The sequence below is a fragment of the Nilaparvata lugens genome, chromosome 5 (genome assembly GCF_014356525.2).
Source record: "Nilaparvata lugens isolate BPH chromosome 5, ASM1435652v1, whole genome shotgun sequence".
NCBI lineage: Eukaryota > Metazoa > Arthropoda > Insecta > Hemiptera > Delphacidae > Nilaparvata > Nilaparvata lugens.
In genome coordinates, this window is record NC_052508.1 from 12,357,456 (window position 1) to 12,382,774 (window position 25,319).

Sequence of the window (25,319 nt, forward strand, 5' to 3'; positions counted from 1 at the left end):
TAAACATTACAAGAAATAAACTCAACAAAAAACATTTTTTTTTCTACTATTTTCAATTTTGAACCCTTAATTGCTCAAATTATACATCGTATTTTTATGTGTTTCCATTTAATCTTGTTGAATATGACTTTATTATCTAACAAACAAATCTACTTATACCAGGCTCAATTCAGTGTTTATAAATAATATGGAAGTTATTCATATAATTGGTAGCATGAAAATGATTTATAATAATCTGGAAGTAAACTTCTAGCTTTAAATGCGTTTTGAACCATAGCCAACTTATTATAACATTGAATCAAGTATTCTAACCTCATTAACATAAATAATAAATCAATAAACCAATCTCCCTTACTCGCATCACTTTGAAGGTATGAGATCTCCTAGTTTTAAAAAGATCAAGTTTATACTTTCTCAGAAAATGATAAAAGTATATAGCAGCATACAATACTCTCATCTCTCTTGTTTCTTCCATTCTTTTTATTTTATCCTCTTTTCAATAAACCAATCTCCCTTACTCGCATCACACGGAAGGTATCAGCTCTCCTAGTTTCGAAAAGATTAAGTTTATACGTTTTCAGAAAATGATAAAAATATATAGCAGCATACACTATCATCATATATCTTGTTTCTACCATTTTTTAAATATTATCCTCTTTTCAATAAACCAATCTCCCTTACTCGCATCACATTGAAGGTAAAAGCTCTCCTAGTTTTAAAAAGATCTCACTGGGAAGATTGATTGAGCCCCGCATTTGTAATGATTGAATGGAAAAGTTCAATTTCGACGAAATAAGAAGATAAGTAGTACCTAGTGATGATCAGATTGTAATGGAAATGAGATGGAGATACTAGGTAAGGTGGGTGAATGGAGACACGAGACACTTACTGCCTTCTAGAGAGGCAGATAAATCTTATTCCCAACGGGTTGACACTTATTGAGTTTTTAAATTCGCTCTTCTGTGGGCCGATAGTCATCCAATGTGCAGTGTGGGTGGGGTATTGTAGAGGGGTATTGAGGGGCATTGAGGGTTGTATAGAGGACGGGAGGGGTTGAAACCAGAGCAGTCACCCTTCCCATAGCGGATATCCGAATACAATACAGATCCGAAAGAAGATGCTCTAGTTTGAGCGAACTCACTATCTGCTCACTCATTCACTCACTCACTCACTCACTCTCTCGCACTATCTTTTGTCTTCTTTATAGAATCTTATCTTTCACACCTTATTTTCATCTTGTTCTTGTTCTCCTCGTTGTTGTTCCTGCTCTTTTCGTTCTTTTTTTGATGTCCTTGTTCTGGTTTTTCTTGTTTATGTTCTTGATCTTGTTCTGTCCTTCTCTTTCTTCCTCCTCCACTTCTTCCTCTTCTTCTCCTCATCTCTTTTCTCCTCCACCTCTTCTTTTCTCGTTTCTCTTCCTCTTATCAGACTTCTTTTCCTCCTTCTTCAATTTCATCCTCTCTATTCCACCTCCTTTCCCCCACTCCTTATTCTTGTTCTCTTCCATTTATCATACTCTCAACTATCTTCCACGTTCTTCTTTTTCTTCTTCTTCTTCTTCTTCTTCTTCTTCTTCTTCTAACGACTTATTTCGCTTCTCATATGTTTTTATGCCCAATATATTTGTATTTGTACAGAAACAGTAAGATACCGATTATTAAAAAATATTATGATAGAGATAGCAATGAAAAGCGAAATACGCGTGTTCTTGGCGCATAAGTCTGTACCCACCTCTATAAAACCGATATACCTATGATGATAACCGATGATATATCTATTGACTTAAAAACATGAATCTCACTGTCATAGCACCCCTCACTCCCTAGCTATCTTTCTCTCACTCTTACTCACACATACTCCTCCTAACTCTCTCTCTGTCTTGCGCTCAGATTTCTCTCTTTCCCCGATATCACTTGCTCTTACTCGCGATAAAGTGACAACTAAGATATTCTATGAATCCTATTGACTCAAAAAAGTAAATCTTACTATTACAGGGCCTCTCACTCTATATATTTACTTTTAACTCACTCTATTTCCTCACATACCCACCCTAACTTTCTCACCCTCTTGCGCATGCTCTCTATCCCCGATATCACTTCCTCTCACTCGCGATAAAGTGACAACTATGATGTCCTATGATGCCTATTGACTCAAAATCGTGGATCTCACTATCATTGGACCTCTCAGTCTCTATCTATCATTCTCTCACTCTACCTTACACATACTCACCCTAACCATTAACAAATTTAATAATACGAGCATATTAAACGGTATCTCCACTCCATGCCCTAACTCTCTCGCTCTCTTGAACTTTTTTCTCTCTCCGATATCACTCGCTTTCATTCAAGACTAGCAGGTAACCTGTGCTCCGCAAGGGTCTACTTGACAAACTGAAAACTAGACGTAATGAAATCTTGAAATATTAGGGATAGACCTATTACAATCCTCGGTTAATTAAGAATTCATATGCAAATTTTCAAGTTAATCAGTCCAGTAGTTGAGACGTGATGATGCGTCAAACATGATTTTGCTATACCGTAAGTGTATAAGCCAGTTCTTTCTTCTATTATAGTATAGATAAGAGCAAATCCAGTCTGTGACAGCAAGCTACACTTAGGAGATAGGCGAGAAGAGATAATGCTGCGCCAAACGACTTGACGTTATCTGTTGTTGAAAACTGAACTTTTCTTATAAATTGCGCCGAGTTGCGAGACTCAGTTGCTAGTTGCTGGTGAACAATCAATCGTGGCTCTGAATAGACCCTGACTCTGAATAGCGAATAGACCATTCTGCATTTGCAGTCCACTGAGAACTGACTCTCATCAGTAAATTACAGCTATCCGGTATTCATCCGCCAGAACTCGAAAACATCAAGATTTAGTGCATTCGCTGCTATTGAGTCACGGAGCTGCTTTGAATAGTATACTGCTAGGAGCGGTGAGAGTATGTTGTCATTTCTAATTTCTCATTACTCATTTCTAATTAGTCATCACTAATTACTCATTTCTCATAACTCATGTACTAATTACTCATCATTACTCATCACTGGTAAAATCTAATGGCTTTTGTTGGGCACCTCGCCTGAATCTATAACTTAAGCCTTCAATGGGTCTTACGGCCCATACTTGAAAAAAAAATCAAATCAAAATTTTTATCCACAACTCAAAACAATTGAGGGTTCTGCCAAACCCGAAGGTTTTTTTGGCAGGTGCCCACTTACAAAAGTTAAATAAACTTAGACAAAATAAATATGACACTTCAAAGATTTGAAGTATATGATAAAAGAAAACAAATACGAAGTGCAAAAAGAAAACAAATCAGATTTTGCTAGAGAATTAGTAAAACAAAAAGGGAAAAAAATTTATTGGAAAGGAATGAGAAAAAAGGAAAATGGAAAATGGTTTCACACTAATCATAATATATTTTTATCGTTGCGGCAGGCTGCAGTGACAAGGAAATACTTATTACTGATAGCCTTATTACCAATTCCTAATTGATCTCCTATTTTGAATAGACATTAACTTTTTTCATGCCTACAAACTATTATGCACAGACTATTCCAAACTATTTCAAAAGTTGTTGTAATGGTCATAAAAACATTGGAAAAATTAATCAATTATTTTTATTTATAATTTTTACAAAGTAGCACTGATTGGGAGAGAAAAACTGAGGATACTCCTTTTACTATTCCTCTCCAAATTTAGATAACATTTTAAAAGTCCGAGATAGGGTTATGGTTTCACTTTTCTAAAATTTAGTCCATTTTCACTAAAAAAACAACGAAAACTAAGAATTTTAAATTTTGCTGGTTAAAATATAATAAATTTGTATCTATAAGGCCTTATATAGTAGACAATTTTTTTTACATTGATTAGAATAATGGAAGAACCTGACTGAATATGTTTCTCTACGAGATCCAGCATTAGATTCAACATCAGCCAATTTGGCCTACTCGACTCTGATCTCCCACTGTGAACAATCATACTATTACATTATCATGATATCTACATGATTATAATGATTTTATTATTATCATCATCACAGGAAACTACTGTAACTACTTTCATTTCAAATCACTTATAGTTGTCACAATCATGAATTAATTTATTAATATTCATTTATTTTCCGAACCAGTTTTACTGAATTCAGCTTTATGCAATTCACGGAGCCTATAACCAAAGAATCACTTCAAAATAAGAATTTTTGGAGATTCATTGATATCACAATCATCTATGAATAAATATTATTGTTGGAGAAATTATAATAGCATCCAAGTATTAGAACATCACACTGAATATTTTTTGACTTGAATATATCCATTTTATCAATGTTTGGGAAAGTAATAATTTTGGACTGAACCTGTTGATCCTTTTCTAATCATTCATATGGTTCATTTTAATGTTAAATGTTTCCGATCATTTAATGTGGAAATGATTGAACAAATAAGGTTTCACCCTATTCTAGTTATTGAGCTATTTTAACTGATCTATTTTAAGCTATGGTAAACTATTATAATTGACTATTTACGATTATCTTCAACTTGACCACTACTGATTTTTTATAGTCTCTCATTGATCAGCTAGTGATTCTATGAATTCTCTGTTACACAAATACTATTGGCTGTCGCTATGACGACGAAATTGCTGCACTCTCATTGGTTGGATTGCGATTGGTTGAACTCTTCCTCACTTCACTACCTTCAACCGTCGCCATCTTTGAAAACGTGATACTCTCCGATTGGCTGACTTGTGATTGTACGAACTCTCTCTTACCTAACTCCCATTAGCTGATTATTATTATTTTTACCATTACGTAACTCTCAAAGTAATTATTGTTAGTTTATACACCAAATCAATGTGAAACATCTGACACACGATCATTTCATGACAGCCTGGAAGTTCTTCATAGAAGAAATAATTGTAAGCACCGGTTGCGAAAAAGCTTGCGATTTTGATCGTGATTAAATGTCATCAACTAATCTGAGAAAACTTCTTGGTTGCTCAAAAGCCTATTGAAATCGTGATTAAATGCCACGAGAGCTAATCAGAGAAGACTTCTTTACGAAAAACTCTTCTCTGATAGGCTCTTGTGGCATTTAATCATGATCGGAATTTAACAGGATTTTGTGCAACCGAACCCAAGGCTAATAATCTATGACGAAAATCTATCGGATGATAATTTGATGACAGACCGTAGTGCCTCCAAGTTTAGGAGCTTTGAATGTATAACTCACTCCCTGTTATTGATCCAATCTATGTTCAATATCTGATAAACGATGATCGTATGTCGTACTAGAGTGCCTAGACGTTCTACAAGATTAGAGGAATATCAGGTAGTTAAAATGACGAAAATACATTAATTTTGCAACAGCTAGTCCTCAATAGGTACTCAATCTACTAATACTTCAAGTTTGGAGGCAAATAGAGAAATGAAATTTATTTCATTCATTCCACACACAAATACAAGTATGTTACATATTATCAAAAAGAATACATGCAAACATAAACAACAATACACAATAAAACAAAATAAATAGATAAATAAGATGACAAAATGAATCAATAGATAGGATAAATAAATAATTGAATCCATGTTCAACATACGTCCAACGACACTCCAGGGAAGAGCATTAAGTTCATATAAAAAACACTTGTTCTATTTGAAGTTCATGTAAAAAAAACACTTGTTATATGTGAAGTGGATAGCATGTGGTCCAACTCAGAGGTCCTGATAGAGTTTTCAGACTTCTTCCCCACTAAGCGGAAAGTAAAGTGAAATATTCCAGAGCAGTAGTTTCTGTCTCATGTGCTTGCGAAAAACCTGAATCATGAATAATGCATGACTTCTTCCCAAAGAAACATACAGCCTTACCACTGGTTAGCTGTCTCTCTCTCTCTTCCCCTTTTTTACCTATCCACATCCTCTCTTTCTTTCTACCTGTTTCCTGCATCCGTCACTCATCCGCCAAAAAAGTACTGTAGTCTGACATCTTAATCCGCCTTTGTCTCGGATTAAATTTAAATCCTTGTCATCCAATTTTTACTCAAGCAAGGTCTGCGGCTTACGAATTAGGGCTTGACAGATTTCCATGTGAATGTTTTCTTTGCGAGAGAGGTTGAGCCATCGTTGTGTGGCACTCATTTACAGTAGGAAAAAAGTGAAAGTGACTCAGTGTTTGTTTGGATTATAAATCTTTGACTAGAGGTTTTATGATGTATTTTCGGTTGAGCTCATGTGTATATTATTTTGAATAGCTTAATATGTTTGAATTAGTTGTACATACAGGAATCTGTAATGTCAGTTTGATAAAATAAACCCTGCTTGAGCTCTAATCCATGATTAGGATGAAGATTTGTGAATCACGTATTTCAAAACACTGACCAGATATTGTTAGATGTTGACCTTCTTTTTTTGGATTTTTGCATAAGGCTAGATTAGTTATATATTATGAATCAAGTGGGATTTCCCTGTTAATGTCAATATGTATGTTTCTATGATGATCTTTGCTTTAGTATCTAGAGATACTGGTTTCTCTAGTAAACTGGGAGCTTGAACATTTGAAGCATTGTAATGTGAAATTTATATTAAATATCGGGGCACCAAGTTTCTCTCGTTATTTTTATTTATTGATAAACAGAACACAATCCTCTAAAATGATCGTGTTTATATTTTACAGCTGGCTATACGTCAGCTTATTAATTTCCGGGATGCGATATTTTGATTTTCCACAGAATCACTCGCTCAATTTATACTATCCACAGACGACGAAAGTCTCAGCTGTTTCAGCCAAGGATGAATATTATCCTTTTAATGCATCCCAAAAAAAAGAAGAGTAGTAATGAGGAAAAAAGGGAAGGAAGAAATGGGGGGAAGGAAGAAAACAGAAGAATAGGTACTCAAAATAAAGGTAAGCGAGTCCACTGAAAAATAAAAAAAACTAAAGAAAAAACAATGCTGGAGCAGAAATCTCGAGTCATATATCTAGATGGAAGAAGAAATTACTGTATGTCCAGCTTTTTATATCCAGTTTAATTTTTCCGCTGATCTTATTGTCCATGAGAAAGTGATTTGGAATGAGGTTTATTATTTTAGTACCCTATGTAAATTAACTGTCTCCTTATACATTAAATATAAGTGTTATAGATTACATATTTGTTAGCAGTGGCCCTTAGATTATAATAATTGAGTGTAGAGTTTATTGTGAGAGGAAAATCGGATCTATATTTTATTAAGTACTCAATTACGCTTTTTATGTATAATTGACGTATAGTTATGACTTAAAAATCACTAAAAACCATATCCGTTTGATAGAGCCTGGGTTTGCTTAATATAGTTTTAATTTTCAGTTTTTGTGCTACAAAAAGTTCAGCAATATGACAGTTGAAACAACCTGAAACAACAAATTGACTGCATAAGAAACAAGTACCATGCCATTAAAGAGAGTATCGTTTAAAAGAGATAACCTCGAGTTGAACTCAATGAAAATAAGGTGCTTCAACTTCAATTTGCAATAAGTCCATTCCAAGTCTAATTTGTGATCGAATTCAAGTCTAATTATTTGTGATTGAGTGATCGAAATCTGGATAAATTAGTTGGGGTCCGACTCCGCTGCGCTGAACGGACAAGAAAGTAATTAATGGCTGCCATTAGACAATTTTCCACTTGATGATCCCATTGTGTTCGTGCTACCCATATAGACAACTAGCTCACAGTGCAGTTGACGGCCTTGATTTACCGACGCTCAACCTCCACTACTCGATTGAACCTAGATTAATTTATCTTGTTTAACTGCAGATTTAATCTCATTAGACGGGTTATAAATCATTATCACTATCAGTTTATAGCAGAGACAAATAATTATTACAAAATGATAAATAATAAATAAAGGTATCTTCTCTCCATATCTTTTTCCACTATATGTTTATAGTGAGCACTGCTCCAAAGCATCAATATACAGGGTGTTTACGAGCTCCCTACCAATACTCTGGGGCATTGTTCCTGGGTAAGAAACATATCTAAATATCATATTTGAATTGTCCGGAAGTCTTCAGTTACTTACACAGCGGCCATTTTGTTTTTTCACTTATTACTTTTAAACACCCTGTATGATTACAGATTCAATACTATTTAGTCTGAAGTTAATTAAATCTATAAATAAATGAATATGAAATTAGTTTTAGGTTCATGGAAAAACTAAGTGATTTTCCTGGAGATGATTTGAAACACTTCTTCATTGAATCACTTTTAGATAAAACATAGATTAATTTATCTCGTTTAACTGTAGATTCAATCGTATCAGACGCTTTATACATCATCCCCACTATTAGTAGATAATGTGTACTGCTTCAAAGCGTCAATATATATTATAATTTAATTAGTTTTGGACTCTTGAGAAAACTAAATGTTTTTCTGAGAGATGATTTAAAACACTTCGTCATTGAACTTAAAGTGAGATATAAGTTATAAAGTAAGCATCTGATTTACATTGGTTTGCTATCCTTTTCCGTTACAAAGAGCAGATAGCGCTATCCTTTTCCAACTAGTCGTTGAATCTATAGTGAGATCCACGTTATAAAGTTAGCATCTGAACAGCATTGGTTTGCTATATTCTTGTCTGTCATTGGACATAAAGCACATACAGTAGCTCTATCTTTCCCCAATCCTAGTACCATATCCATATTGATCTATGATAATAAAAAACTACCATCTATAATATAATATTCCATCTCAATTATGGAAATTCATCATTATATCATCAAAAGATACAGGGTTGATGAAAATTATAAGAGCTTAATATTTCATTCACAAGGGTAATTTGACAGTAGGTTACATAAGTTCAGAGCTATGTTCTGTTTATTGTATCATGTTAGTCAATGCTATCTTTGCTCTAAGCTATAATCTATAGTGATAAATCTGTACTGCTATTAAGATCTTTAGATATATTGAAATCATCAGTGTATGTTGCTAAAGCCCCTTGAAATATATTGAAACCCCCTTTGAGAATCTTCACAAATCTATTAGATTCGCAAACTTCTTTCACTACTCTACGGCTTGAGCAAACAGTACAATTTGGAACATAAACATAATCGCCCCTATACCGTTATATCACTGAATATCTCCTAATGCTATCTTTTCTTCAAGGTTCCTATATGTTCCGTGCTAAGTTTTGTCCATGCTTTTCTTTCTCTATGCTTTGATATATAGAGATGAATCTGTATTTCTATAATATAATCTTTGAGATTATTAAAATCGTGATTGTATATTGCTTAAATCTCTTGAAACCCCCGTAGAAAATTTCCACAAATCTTCCAGATTCGCAAACATCTTTCCCAGCTCAACTAAATTTCAGCATAAACTGAGAGTTGCTCTCAGTTTAAGATGGATAACAAACTATTCTGTTATGGCGTGTGAGAAATCACTATAATTTGGAAGTGAACAAACACCTCACACACACACACACATATACACACACACACACACACACACACACCACACACACACACACACACACACACACACACACACACACACACCCATAAGCATCGACCAGACCGAGTGAAAAGCGCTTTCCCTCTCGCATGATAACTTTCAATTTATAGCTTTTCCGCTCGAAAAGCTGTCAAGGGAAAAGCGTCGCTCATCTTGGGAAATTATGTTATCTATAAATTTTTATTTTGCTGTACGCCTCGCAGATAGTGTACGGAAAACGATATTTCACCAGACTGGCTTTTCACGAGTGGGATACATCATCCATTATCTGCCCCATGTATCCAATTAAATGTCGACGTATGAGCGTTTTCCTATCTTTTGTGAGTTTTCACTTGTGTTGTGATGAAAGTAAGAGTGAGTTATGGCGATGATATGAGACCTCTCGATCCTAGACTATCAATATCGTTTAGTTATTTCGACAGCGGTGATATCTGTAGGTGCTGAAATCTAGAGAGATATTAAAAAGGTGATTCATTATCAACGGAGCCCAATTACTGGAGAAAGTCAATCAATCAATCAATATATTTAGCCTGAAGATACGATCGTACATAAGGCCACGTCACAAAGTATTTTATAAAATTACAATGCACAATCAAATCATACATAATAAAATCAATAATAACAAATCATCAGCAAACAATCTGGTGTGGCACACCCACACAACTTTCCTTGCCCTCATCTCAAGTCTACTATTCAAAGAACCGAGCCAACTGGTGACAGGACAATAACGCTGGAGACACAACAGGTCTGCTATCTCTTCATAGTGAATGATTTAATAGAATCAACAGTTGCCAACAGTTTGCAATTGAATAATCACATTTTCTCGAATTTCGAGCTTTTTTTCAATTGTAGGTGAAAATGTTACTGAACATCAATTGTAGAGATTTTCATGCTCATCCTTTTCCAATTGAATTTTTCTGTTATATTGTATCTGAAGCTTGATAATTAGGAAACTAGAATAAAAACCTTGCATAGATGGGGTGGAGCTCCTGAAATTTTTACAGATATGGGACTTGTGGCAGTTGATAGATCTTATCAATGACTATTTCAGGTACAAATTTGATCAAGATCGTTGTAGCCGTTTTCAAGAGAATCGCGAAAACCCCTGTTTTTGACAAAAGCTTCGCTATATTAGCCGCCATCTTGAATTGCATTTGATCGAAATTTTTCGTGTCGGATCCTTATAGTGTAAGGACCTTAAGTTCCAAATTTCAAGTCATTCCGTTGATTGGGAGATGAGATATCGTGTACACAGACGCACATACGCGAACAGAACGCAAACAGAGCGCGTAACAGAACGCAAGCTATTGACAAGTTCCTAAGGCGAACTAACGAATAGTTGCGCAAGCGCGGTTAACGTTTTTGTTGGATCAGTTACGATATCTGTGTTGGCATATAAAATTATCGAAATGAATAAATGATTATTGAATCATCAAAACTGAATAATATAAAATTATAAAAACATTTTAGTACCAGCATAATTATTAGAATTCAGAAGAAAGAAGGCAAACTCCCAACCACGCCTTCCAGTTTTCAAAACATTGACAAACATAACCTTTTCTATCCATAGAATATATAAAAGCGAAATAGCACTCACTCACTCACTCGCAGAACTAAAAATCTACCGGACCAAAAACTTTCAAATTTGGTAGGTATGTTCAGTTGGCCCTTTAGAGGTGTACTAAGAACGGATTTGGAAAAATTTCCAAATATACGCCCAAAATCTGAGTATTTCCAGCGTTTTATCAGCTTTATCAAGAAAAAATGAACAGAAAATGTTAAAATTTAGTATAGAAGCTCAGCTAGAGTGTAGTAATGTTGTGTTAGAAGGAATTTGAAATAACGCCAAAGATACGCCCAAAATCTGCGTTTTTAGCGCTTTCTCAGCTTTATCAAGAACAAATGAACAGAAATTGTTCAAATCTTGTACAGAAGCTCAGCTAGGGTGTAGTATTGTTGTGTTAGAAGGAATTTGAAATAACGCCAAAGATACGCCCAAAATTAGCGTTTTATTGCGTTTTCTCAGTTCTTTCATTGAGTAATAGACAGAAAATGTTCAAATTTGGTTCAGAGGTTCAGCTAGTGTCTAAAACTTTTGTGATGAGGTGACTTTGATATTTCATCAGAGATACGTCCAAAATCAGCGTTTTTCCAACGTTTTTCTCACCTTTCCTGCGTTTTCTTAGTACTTTGACTTTCTGATGGAATGAAGCATGCTCAAATGAAAAATGCAGGTGAGCGAAGCGAGCTCGCTGATCTCATTTTTGGACGATCCAGTCGAGGGTCCAGAGGGCGGAGCCCCCTTGCTAGATGGATATGACAATTGAAGCGAGCCTGACGGCTAGTACGTATTAATACATCAACATAAATGCAATAAAAATAATATTTATCATCAATTTATTGAATCAACATGATCAATGAACATGATGTATTATTAGACTACCTAACAATCTATGAACTATATTGATTAGCTTATTTCACTTTGTTCTACTGATAATCCCACACAATGTAAATAATTTTATCGGGGTATGATGAGCTTCTCATTAGATATTATGAGCCAAACTATCGCTGATACCTGATCATTCTATCAAATTTCTGATCGAATCACGTTATATTCTAACGAGCAGCAAAATTATTTCACTTTGTTCTACTGATAATCTACACAATGTTAATAATTTTATCGGGGTATGATGAGCTTCTCATTAGATATTATGAGTCAAACTATCGCTGATAGCTGATCATTTTATCAAATTTCTGATCGAATCGCATTACATTCTAACGAGCAACAGACGTTCTCGAAAAGTGTCACCGACTAAACATTACCGGTGAAGCCCTTCTTCTTCACAACACCGAAAATAATGACGTCACATCTTTGATTACACTACCGATAGTTGTGGGGGAGGGAGGTGGAACAAAAATGCATTACCGGTGAACAGCTTGGTTGCCCCCCTGTAATTTCAAGGGGGGTAATGATGTACAGGGTGTAAGGGGAGTGAGTGAGGGGGGTCTTCGATCGGGACAGATAGGGCTTCCGCAGAAGAGTTTCTGGCTATAGTGAGGTCCTCGTTATAATGACAGTATTTGATCAACTTTGGTTTTGCTATCCTTGTCTATCATTCGGCAAAGCCGGTGGTACTATCCTTTTCTAGGTCCATAAACATGCCAATTATGTTTTTGACAGTGTAGAAATATAATTAATTAATGCAGAGAATCAGCATCGCTATTCTTCTATCTTTATTCACTGTCATTATAACGTGGACCTCACTATAGAGCTTTCATGACGTGATAATGATAGAAGTTGTCGTGAGGAGGTGGAGGTGGTGGTGGGGGAGGATGAGGAGGAGGAGGAGGTTGAGGGGGGAGGTTGATGATGAGGAGGGGGAGGAGGATGATGAAGTTGTGGAAGGGGTAGAGTGGATGGAGGAGCATGAGAAGGGGCTCCGTGAACTTGTAGTGCACAAGTCCGAAAAAATTTGACGATAAAAATTGAAAGAGAATTGAAAAAAATTGAGGAGTAGAGATAGGAGAAAAAGTAGAAAGAGAAGAATGGGAAGTAGGATGAGGAAGAGGAGAAGGATGAGGAGTAGGAGAAAGTTGAGGAGTAAATATACTACAAGTTCACGGAGCTAGGAGAAGGTGAAGAAATAGGATGAAGTTGAGAAGGAGGAGAATTAGGAGGAGTTTAAGGAGGAGGAGGAGAATTAGGATGAGGTTGAGGGAGAGGAGTAGAGATAGGAGAAAAAGTAAAAGGAGAAGAAGGGGTGGTAGGATGAGAAGGAGGAGGAGAAGGAGGAGGAGAAGGAGGAGAAGGATGAGGAGTAGGAGAAGGTTGAGGAGTAAAAAAAGTAGGAGAAGGAGGAGAAGTGGGGGAAATATGAAGAGGAAGGGGAGAAGAACGAGATCGTGGTGGACGATGATTAGGAGAAGGAGAAGTGGGAGAATGATGAGGAGGAGTGGGTGACCGAGAACGTAGTGGTGGGGAAGGAGGAGAAGGAGAAGAAGCAGGAGAAGAAGGAGGTAGGGGAGGAGGAGGAGGTGGTGGAGAAGAAGGAGAAGGAGGAGAATGAGGAGAATGGGGAGAGTGAGAAGAATGGTGGGAAGGAGGAGAAGAAGGAGAAGGAAGAGATGGAGGAAAAGGAGAACGAGGAGGAGAGAGTCGTGGAGAAGGAGAAGGTGTTGGAGAGGGATGAGGAGGAGGAAGAGGAGAAGATGGAGGAGGTTGAGGAAGAAGACGTGGTGGAGGAAGAGGAGGAGAAGGGGTGTAGTATGGAGTTTCAGGCCTTTTTAATTTTGACGAAGCAGCTCGCGTAGTGCCTACTGACCCAGTTGTTACAAAGATAGGAGGGGTCAACTAAAATCAATAGTCAGTGAACACGCGACCTTATTGTCATAGCACTGTGAAATCGCTACGATGCAACTCTGCCTATACATGTTGACGACTATAGAGAGGTCCACGTTATAATGGCAGTGAAGAAAGATAGGAGAAACTGTTGCCAAGTCTCTCCATTTTGCCACTGACTGTACACAGCTGTTACTCAATTCATCCCATTAAATTTAATCTAATAATAATTATCATTTCCTTGATAAAATAATCAATTTATGTCAAATTGATCAAGAAAAAATATTTTTTCATAATTTGATTCAAAAATTTCCTTTCATGACTGAGATCAGATTTTTATCTTTATTCAAACCTGAAATGGCGGCTAATTTAAAAAGCTGTGATACAACAATCTGAATTTCAAAACAATAGAAATTGAGTTATTTGGTAGGTATTCTATTCCAATTTCCTTTAAAAATAATAGAAAAATAGAAATCCTATTTAAAAATGAGCAATTTCAATGGATTAATTCTGAAATAACTTTTCAATATTATTTATACCGGTACAAGTAGGTCCAACCTATACGGGTAGGCTAGCTTGAGCATGGATGAAGTCTAGGATGGTTAGTTATCAACTTTTAAAATGTCATTTCAGGTATTTTAATTTGTGTTCCTCATAAGGTAATGTTTAAAAGTTATTTCATTGTTTCAAAAATACATTTTAAATCAATTATACGACTTGTGTACTCAAGTATTTTGATAGAATGAAGAAAAAAAAATGGCGGCTGAGAATATGGTTTGTTCAGTTTTGTACAGTCACTGCCAAAAGTAAATATAAAATATTCTGGCAAATAGACAACATTGCAAAGCGAGAGAGAGATAGTGCTATCAGTTTTGTTGTATGATAGAAAAGAACAGCAACAGTATTGTCAATCGTACACTGCCATTATAATGTGGACCTCACTATAGACTGGTTGCCTGGGAGACGAGCATGTCAACATTCGCCAACTATGACTTCCTAGCAGACAGGTCATGTTTTCATAACCGACAATCAGCCGGCTTTGTGAGTGTCTTCCACAAACAAATCAGGCGCTCGAATCGATAGAGTGACGTCTGTTATGCCGTTATGTCTCCATGTGATGAGGGAAGGAGTTGATTGGAGAGTATATAGCAGTAGATTGGAGAGAATCTATAACTGTCTAAAGAAGTGGAGCTCTATATCAATCACAAACATCGAAAACTTCCTTATGATAATCAAGGTGTGTCTCAATGATCATCATTTTTGGTTAGAACGAACGAAAAGGACCCAGATATGAGTTTAGTGGGGTCCAAGCTGTGTTACTATATAGTGAGGTCAATCTTATAATAGCAGTGGATAAAGATAGGACAACAGCGTTGCTGATTCTTTTCGTTGCCACTGCCTTCTGTAGAAGATAGCTGACCCCGGTATATCTGATGAAATATTTACTGTTCATTCTTGTTTAGAATTATCAACTATATTTCATTCGTCGAGAACATAATATACTTCCCAATGACAAATTTATACATTTTCATAATTGAGATTCAATATTTTGCTTATTGAATATATTTCGAAATTGTTGAAAAACTATTGGCAAAGTCGATTATATGCTCTTAGAAAAATGTCTCCCTTTTGTAAAATGGAAACGCGAAAAAGATCTGTTTTGCCTACATACACTCTATAATATCTTTTGGTATAAGCTTTGACTATAGACAGACCTCTGTCTATAGTCAAAGGTATAAGTCTTTATGGATCTACTTCAAATCAGAACATGGATTCAATTCTGTGCCAAGGCATTAATTTTACTTGAAAAATTTTGTATCCATCGAGAGTAATGTGCGAAGAGGCCCACAGTTCTCTGAAGAGTTTTGGGATTAGGAGGTGGGGGCATATTAAGTAGAGGCTCAAAGGCGTTCGGGATCTGGACGTAATGATTTGTTTCCAACTAAAAATCCTAGGAAACGTATCTCCTTTTGACAGAATTTACTCTTCTCCTTGTTTATAGTGAGTGAGTTATTTGAAGCTGCTGCAAGAAACCGTTCAAGATTAGTGTCATGTTCTTCTTTTGAATTTCCACAAATTATGACGTCATTCAAATAATCATAGGTATCAAATAATTTCTCTTTTTGTATGAGTGAATCAATTACTCTTTGAAAAGCTGAAACACCATTAGTGACACCAAAAGGAATACGACAGAACTGATAAAGTTTCCCACATGCTTCAAATCCTGTGTATTGCCTTTCTTCAAGTAAGATTGGTACTTGGTGATATGCGGATTCAGATCTACAGTACTATACCAGGATACTGAGCTACTTTGCGAACTAAATCTTCCATATTTGGAATGGGATAGGCGTCCATTCAGTGAATTTGTTTATAGTTCTAGAATAATCTAAACCATCCTTTTTTTTCGGTTATCGGTTTAACAACAAATGCTTGGGCACGCCAAGGTGTGTGGCTTTCTTCTATGACGCCATCTTCCAGTAATTGTTGAATTTCATTGGAAATGAAATTTTCATCATCTTTTGATAATTTGCGAGATTTGGTTGTAATTGGTTGACAATTGGGTTTTAGATGTTGAAAAAGGGAGCAAGGAGGAATTTTGCTTGAGTTATTCCGCAAATAGTAAGAGGTGGCTTATTACCTCCAAATGGTATTTCTATACTGGAGAAATTGTTCATAATTCGTGCCCAAGAATAATATTTTCACAGAGGTCTTGCATAAGCATTAAGGTTGTGTTTGTATAACTTTCTCCCTGAACTGTTAAATTCACGTTAACTTTGCCTCGGATTTGTGGTGTGAAGCGTTTTGAGCCTAAAGTTACTTTTCCTATCTCTGGTATAACTTCTAAATTTAGTTTTTTTGCATAGGTATCGTCAATAAAGTTGCCAGTTGCTCCAGTATCGATCAGTGCTTGACTTTCAGTTTCGTTTATGGTAATAGGAATAATAACCTTTGAAAGATATTTTTCGGCTTGCACTGAAGGTGTTAGTAATATCGAATTACTAAACTCTCTTTTTTTTTCTCTAATACGGAAGATTTTGAGTTACATACCCGAGCAAAGTGTCCTTCTTACCACACTTCTTGCAGAATTCGTTTTTAGCTGGGCAAAATAGTCGAGAATGTTTTTTGTTGCCACAAAAAAGCATGCTTGTCCACTAATACTAACAGCTGATAATGAGGAGTCTGAAGTGTCTTTTTGATTAGGAATTAGATTTGATGCATTTTCTGTATCTTTGCAAGCATTAAGCTCAAATGGAGGATTAGATTTATTGTAGCATTGTGATTGATCTTTTGCAGACTCAAAAGCTCTTGCACGATTAAGAGTTTCATGCAAAGACATATCTGGACTTTCTAAAATTCGTTGGCGGATTTCAGATGAATATATACCTGCAATCAATGCTTCTTTTATGTGCTCCTCTCGATTCTCTGTAGCAGAGATCGCTGTAAAATTACATTCTAGGCTGAGTTATTTCAGTTTTAGGAAAAAATTATCGATGGACTCACCTTGTTTTTGTTTTCTTATAGAGAGAAGGTACCTTGTAAAGATTTCGCTTTTCTTCTTGATAAATATGCCTTCAAGGATGGAGATACTTTCCTCGAATGTAGTACAATCTATTATCAATTTGTAATTTTCAGCTGACAGCAAGGTAACTAAGATATCCAATTTCGTATCTTCAGTGTAATAGTTTCCTTTCAAGTAGGCATCCAGCATTCTTTCCCAGCGTCTCCATTCCAATGTTGCACTAGGAGAATCTGGATCCACACTTAGACATTTTGGTTTGAGAATTTTCCCAATTGAGTTGAAAGATGTATCAACGGGTTCATTTCGAGATAATTCGGTAGGCTTATCCTGATTCCGTGATGGAGATTCAACATTATTTCGATCCCGGGTTTCCCTCTTTGGCATTTTGATTACCGGTACTTATTTTAGTCAATAAAATTGTAATAAATATAGACCATTGAAGAGCTAGAATAATGGCTTTTATTGACTAAAATAAACTGAGATAAAATAACAAACTTTCTGATGATTTAGAATAATTCAAACAACTGATTTATGACATATGATTATCATATCATATCATATCAAAACTGTACGCTCTTCCCTCTTCAAGGAAAGGCCCTTGCAGCTTTTGAAGATCTTAAAAAAGAGGTAGCTGCAGCTGTAATACATGTTTTTGATGAAGGAGGCATTCTCACTGTAGAGACTGATGCCTCAGATTTCTGCATAGCAGCAACACTATCTTACAATGAACGTCCTGTTGAATACTTTTCACGAATGCTAAACGAAAGTGAAAAACGACACTCATCAGTTGAAAAAGAGGCATATGCCATTGTAGAATCTATTAGGAAGTGGCGTCATTACTTATCTGGTCGTTTCTTTCAACTTATTATTGATCAAAAATCTGTTCCATTCATGTTCAATAGCACGGCAAGAGGCAAGGTGAAGAACGAAAAAATCATGAGGTGGCGCCTTGAGCTATCTCAATACACCTATGAAATCATTTACCGACCTGGAAATGAGAACATAACTGCTGACGCTCTTTCTCGAGCATGTGTGATAATGGGATGTATCACATCAAAACAAGACTTGATAAAATATCATCAAGACCTCTGCCACCCCGGCATCACAAGATTTTTTCACTGGACTAAAGCTCATAACCTTTCATACTCGGTAGATGACATCAGAGAAGTCTGCATGGAATGCAAGATCTGCTCAGAGCTGAAGCCAAGATTCAACTGTTTCAAAGGAAAATTGATAAAAGCAACTCGGCCTTTTGAAAGGATCAACATTGACTTCAAAGGAACCTGCCATCATCAACTAGAAACAAGTACATCCTCACTATTGTGGATGAATATTCGAGATTTCCCTTTGCCTATCCCTGTCGAGACATGTCATCAGAAACAGTAATTCAAAATCTCAATGACTTATTCACCACATACGGCTATCCTTCATACATACACACTGATAGAGGGACCAGTTTTCTATCAAAAGATGTCAAAGATTACTTAATGTCCAAGGGTGTAGCTACCAGTTCCACAACACCTTACAACCCTCAAGGTAATGGACAGGTGGAACGCTACAATGGAATAATTTGGAAGACAATCCGTTTAGCCCTACGGTCCAGGAACATGGATACTTCTCACTGGGAAATGGTACTCTTAGAATCACTAAGCAGCATTCGCTCGCTTCTCTGCACGACCATCAATTGCACACCTCACATTCATCCTCGTAATCCCACGTCTATGACAAACTTGCCATCCTGGCTGATCAACGCCAAGAAGGCATGGATAAAGTTGAAAAGGTCCTGAAGTCCTTTCAAGCTGAAAGCTGAAAAAGTCCTGAAGTTGAAAAGGTAGAAATTATTCATTTGAACCCTCATGTCGCTTTGAAAGCTGAAAAAGTCCTGAAGTTGAAAAGGTAGAAATTATTCATTTGAACCCTCATGTCGCTCAAGTAAGACTTTCTGATGGAAGAGAAGTTTCTGTCAACATTCGTAGATTGGCCCCGGTAGGTTCCACCACTGGGAGGGAAGAATGATGTGATAATCATATGTCATAAATCAGTTGTTTGAATTATTCTAAATCATCAGAAAGTTTGTTATTTTATCTCAGTTTATTTTAGTCAATAATAGCCATTATTCTAGCTCTTCAATGGTCTCTATTTATTACACACTCTATAATATCTTTTGGTATAAGCTTTGACTATAGACAGACCTCTGTCTATAGTCAAAGGTATAAGTCTTTATGGATCTACTTCAAATCAGAACATGGATTCAATTCTCAAAGCATAAAAACAAGCTATAAGAATAATTTTACACCTAGACCCAATAGCATCAGTTAAAGAACATTTCGCTCACTTACATATAATGACAGTTTACAGTATTTACATCTTTTAGACAATTATGTGTGTGAAAGAAAATCTTGGAAATATTTTGACGTTAGGATATAATAATAGGTACAGCACTAGAAACAGAGATAAACTTTTACATTTGCAAAGCCATAGACTTGAGTTCTACAAGAAGAAGCCCACATACATAGGAGCCAAGTTCTTTAACAAGCTACCGACGCGAATCCAACAAGAGCCGAATCCCAATAAATTCAAATTGTAATTGAAGAGATATTTGACTGAAAGAGCTCTTTATAATATCGAAGAATATTTGAATGAATGAGATCAGCTCCTATGAGTTGAATTCTTTTGTATGTTCATATTGTTGTATTCTGTGGATGTTTTATTTGTTTTGTATTTTATTTTAGATTGTATCTGATCAAAGATATATATTTTTGACACTATTCATTGTATACACTGATAACGTTGTAGAGCTAGTAGAAGATAGAAAGCTAGAAATATTTCGAATGATAGACAAAGATAGCAACCCAATTTCTAATCAAATACTGCCATTATAACGTGAACCTCACTTTAGTCTAACAAGCGTAGAGAGTTATTACTTTTGACTAGAGGCTCGAGACGTTGTCCGTTCGTAGATTTGTTTGTTTGTATGCTCGACGATAACTTTTGGATGATTTCATCAATCGAATACTGCATGCCCGGGCAAGATAATTTTCCTCGTGCCAGTCAGATGTTTTGAATAAACACGTCAAGTCGTCGGTCTCGGCTGCTTAGAAACAGTTTTTGGGTCATGTCAGAGGCACTGAAATTGATCAGATATAACCTGAAAGCTCTGACACCAGACCTGAGCCAGTCAGACCCAGGATAATCATCAATCAAATTAACTAGTATCATCTTCAATCGAACACAAAATTTTGCAATATGGTGCATAATAATATGGGTCATATGGATCCCAAGGTGATTCGATGCTGAGTCGATGCTCCGTCCTTTGAGGTACAGACGTCAATGGAATAACATCATCTAACAGAGATTAAAGGCCATTGAAAATGAAAATGAAAAAATCTTTATTAGGCGGAGTTAGGACTTTTAAGTTGTCTTAATTGAGTTAAGTTGCCATTGAGTTTTATGAAAACTTGAGAAAATATATTGGTTTTTTATAAGACTGGGGAAACTGATCTCAAGGCTACATTTTTATAGAAATTTTATAGATTAACTGAAGTACTTAATGATTGTAATGAATTTCTAATCATTGTATATTCATGTTTTATTTGATTCTTTATATTTTTGACACATATTCGTTGAACCATCATACAGATTGAGTTCGTTGGCCAACGAAATTGAATCACTCCTTCGTCCTTTCTCAGGATATAACAGCATCAGTCGTCAATGAAATGACATCATCTCATATTAATTGAATTCAATTGAATTTAATGAACTTTTTCGAACTATTGATTTCAAGGCTACATGTTTATGGAATCTTAATGAATTGACTGAATTACTTTGTGATTCTGTCAATGATGTTGAACTGATCGATTTTATCTTGTCTGTTTCAGATTGGTGAGATGTACATGGGCTGACAAAGTCGATCTTGGGAATCACGAGTGACTGAGACACTAATGAGTGAGGAGGAGGAAGGGGAGGACCGCTCCTGGAGGGATGCGTGAAGTCTGGTTGGTGTGGGGGGTGCTGCTGGTAGGGGGCGGTCTCGTGGACCCCGCCCCGGGGCGGTCTCCGGGGCCCCCTTTCCGAGCGGTCCCCAAGGCGCCACGGTATCCAAGGTTCGCGCCGCCTACCCAAACCGCAATCAACGAGTTTCTCCTAAAAGAACCACTCAAAGATTTCGAAAAAGAGATCGGTGGTAGTAGTGGAACCGACCAGGATCAAACGTCCGTTAAATATGACCAAGATCAGTGGAACAATGACTACAAATCCTTTATCCCCGATCAAGATCAACCTTCGGTTAACCTTGATTACAAATCCTTAACCGCTGATCAAGATTCAACGTCGATCTACCACGGTTACAAATCCTTGGCCGTAGATCAAGACCAACCGTCGATTAGCCTCGATTACAAAACCTTAACCGTAGACCAAGATCAACCGTCGATCAACCACGGTTACAACTCCTTTATCCCAGATCAGGACCAACCGTTGGTCAACCCCGGTTACAAACCCCTAGCCGCCGATCAGGACCAACCATCGATCAACCACGGTTACAAATCCTTAACCGTAGATCAGGAACAAACGTCGGAAGACCAGGAGGGAGTCATCTTAACTGCCGATCAGGACCAAACGGCGGAATTGTTTATCAAGGTGAGTGAGTTACTTGATTCAATTCCTATATTATATTTTCAACTGGAATTATACTTTATTTTGGAGATCTAATCACCATGTTTGAGTATGGTTATGAGAGCAGGTTATGGTTATGAGATCAGTGAAAAGTAGTCTGCATACACTCTCACAAATTGATTTTTACTGGATCCAGACATTTCTTCTTCTCCAACTACAGTCTCAACTGCGGAGGTTCACAATCATCATATGTCTAGGCGATTGATAGAATAGAATGGAATAGAATAGAATGACTGCCTTTATTTTGACATGAGACCAGGGGCCTGTTTCATAAAACCCTTGTAATACAGGGCCTGTATTACAGGACTCATAAATTGAAATTTACAATCCTGTAAAATTGTGTTTCATAAAAATAACTCTACACTTGTAAAACCACCTGTAATATTCGCCTGTATTACAGTTCCTTTATTCTGAATTGATGTTTTCATTGGCCAGCGAGCCTAATATAATATTTGAACAAATAAGTGCTACTTAGGTCTAAGATGTTTTGGTGGAAAATCCACATTTTCAAATTTCTGATGATGGACAGATTGCATTCATGCTGGAAAATAACTTTGTTAATGATTTAATAGTTGAGAAATTATAATAACTACTTAACTTACATAACTTATTATAACAGTTATGTGAGTAGTAATGTTTCAAAAAAAGTTAATTATCAAATGTTAATAATTAAATTAACGACATTAATTAAATTTTTTTAATAAAAAACTTAAAACATTATGGACGTACATTTTCTGAATATTTTCAATAACTCTTTATTGAGGAATGCTTAATCTTAACCGTTCATAATATTGATAAGTTTCCTGCATCATATTGTAGGAAATTCTGTCCTTGAAAATTCTTGGCCTACGAATAATAACATAGTAATCTTTACCAGAGCTAGAACTACTACCTTCATCCATTTTAACACGTTGCCTTTTCAACAAAATGTCGCTTTTCAAGATTCTACCTACACTTGTAAAAGTTTTAGGATGGTCTAAACAATGATAAAATATTCAACATCTCACAGGTCCAGTAATACAGGAAGTTTCTTTTTATGGAACAAAATTATGATAAAGTCCTGTATTATTCACTTGTAATACAGAGGCAAATGTCTTGTAAATTGTTTTACAGGGAAAATTGTTTATGAAACACAAACTTCTAAATACTACCTGTAATACAGGAACTTTTCCTGTATTAAAGGACTTGTAGCTTCTATGAAACAGGCCCCTGACCAGGTCTCATTGATCATGGTCAAATAAGAGACAGTTCACAACTGGAACATAGACTGTGATTTCTATTGCTATAGTTACTATCAATAATTGGAGAGCTTACGTGTGAAACCTGAAGCGTACTCGTTTTGAACATGTTCAAATGTCTTGACAGAGCTTCATGAAACCGAGCACTAGTGTATTTATCTGAAAAAAATTGAAAATTCATTTTTCCTCTTCGGACAGTACGAATTATATTATCAAATGGAGTGGGAGATGCATTCAAAGATCCACAAAAAAACACAAGACAATAAAGTGGGATAGAATTCAATATTGTTCTTGAATGAGAGAGGTGATTCAACCATTACTTTGAGGGCATCATTATAAGATACTTTTTTGATCAAGTTTTGATGCTTCTCAATTTATTGGAGTAACTTACACAATTTAATCACACATTGATCTAATTCCATTATTTCTATCAATACAATTACAATAATAAAAATAATATCAAGTGACCTTGTTGACTCAGGTCTGGTGTGAGTTTTCTGGTCGCAACTGATCAATTGATGAATTTCAAGGCCTCTGACATGACCTAACGACTGTTTTTCAGGCAGCAAGGACCGACGACTTAACGTGTACATCCGAAAATTACAATGATATCGTCGGCTCAGGTCTGGTTTGAGAGTTTTCTGCTCGCAACTGACCAATTTCAGGGCCTCTGACATGACCTAACGACTGCTTTTTAAGCAGCCAGAACCGACAGTTTAACGTGTCCATCCGATAATTCTGATGATATCGTCATACGAGTCAATCGACTGGGAAAATCTAGACACAACCAATTGCAAATCTTTGTCTGTAATGGATTGATAAGAATGTAATTTATTGCAGAAAAATACATTTATTGGATAATAATATACGATTATGATTTGATAAATCAATCAAAACTCACAAAATATGAAATATCAAGCTTGAATATTATTCCAAAATTTATAACAATATTACATCAGGCATGGCCGGAGCCGGCCACCAGAGTTGGTAGTGAATGGAATCATTATTGGATTATGATGGATCAATTATAATGCATTATAATGGATCAATTCATTATTGATCTTCATAGTGAATAGTGAATAAAGAGTCCAATGAAGATGAATACATAATGAATAAGTTTTATTTCTCAGTAAACAAAAGTAAAAACATAAAAGGAAACATAGCTTCTGTGAAATTAGTACAATTATATACTTACAATAATATATATTCTAGATTGGAAAACAATTTCCATTGACTTTGTAGAAGAGGATTTCTGATATCGAACTTTCTTGGCTTACTTCACTTATAATCCAACGTTATCTATTACAGAATGACCCTATAAGATACAAAATAAGAACAATATACAGTAGTTTAAACCAAAAACCCTCTTTCTTGAAGTTCAGAAGTTGAACTCTCCTATCAAAAAATATCGATTTTAAAAACTCTCAGACCATAATAATTGAAACCATTGTACAGCCCCAATAATCAATCTACTGGATAATGAGAAGTTGAACTTTCTCATTAAATAATTGTCAAAACTGAATGAAATACTGTGAAAATTCTCCGGTCATAATAATTTAATAAATAGAATAAAATAATAATAAATAAATAAATGTTTATTTCCCAAAAAAAACTAGAACTACAACATCAATTACACAAAATATTAGATAAATTACAATATTACATACAATAGTTAGTTACAAAAAATCTTATAATGTGTCCTCTACTTGTTTAGTTTTTTCTGTGTGGAAATTGACCTACTCCACTATGGCGTACCATGTTCTAGAGTAGGTTAATACCACAGCCAGCCCCAATAATCCACGTGACAAAATAATTTTAGTTATTTGAGTCACCCCATTAGGAACAATATCATTTTTCAACTGAGAAAACATTTTCCTTATAGCGCAGAAGTTAAACTCTCTTATTAAGAATTGTGAAAACCGAATGAAAGACTGTGAAAACTCTCAGGCCATAATAATTAAATAGGTACCACTGCACAGCCTCAATTATTAATCTACGGGAACATGATAATTTCAGTCATTTCAGCCACCCCATTAACAATTCTAAACCACAACCTCGTTAA

At 35.8% G+C, this 25,319-nt stretch overlaps 1 protein-coding gene across 1 annotated transcript; it reads left to right on the forward strand.

Moving 5' to 3' along the window:
* The first annotated feature begins 2,756 nt into the window (after positions 1 to 2,756).
* On the forward strand, positions 2,757 to 23,891 carry LOC120351568. Its single transcript, XM_039429381.1, has 3 exons — positions 2,757 to 2,943; positions 21,227 to 21,983; positions 23,820 to 23,891. The coding sequence occupies exons 2-3, from the start codon at positions 21,330 to 21,332 to the stop codon at positions 23,889 to 23,891; spliced, it is 726 nt and encodes a 241-aa protein (XP_039285315.1). The 5' UTR covers positions 2,757 to 2,943; positions 21,227 to 21,329.
* Positions 23,892 to 25,319: the final 1,428 nt, after the last annotated feature.

Coding starts and splice junctions, on each gene's coding strand:
- LOC120351568 (XM_039429381.1), top strand. CDS start 21,330: ATGCGTGAAGTCTGGTTGGTGTGGGGGGTGCTGCTGGTAGGGGGCGGT. Junction 21,984..23,819: donor CGGCGGAATTGTTTATCAAG/GTGAGTGAGTTA, acceptor ACTGTTTTTCAG/GCAGCAAGGACCGACGACTT.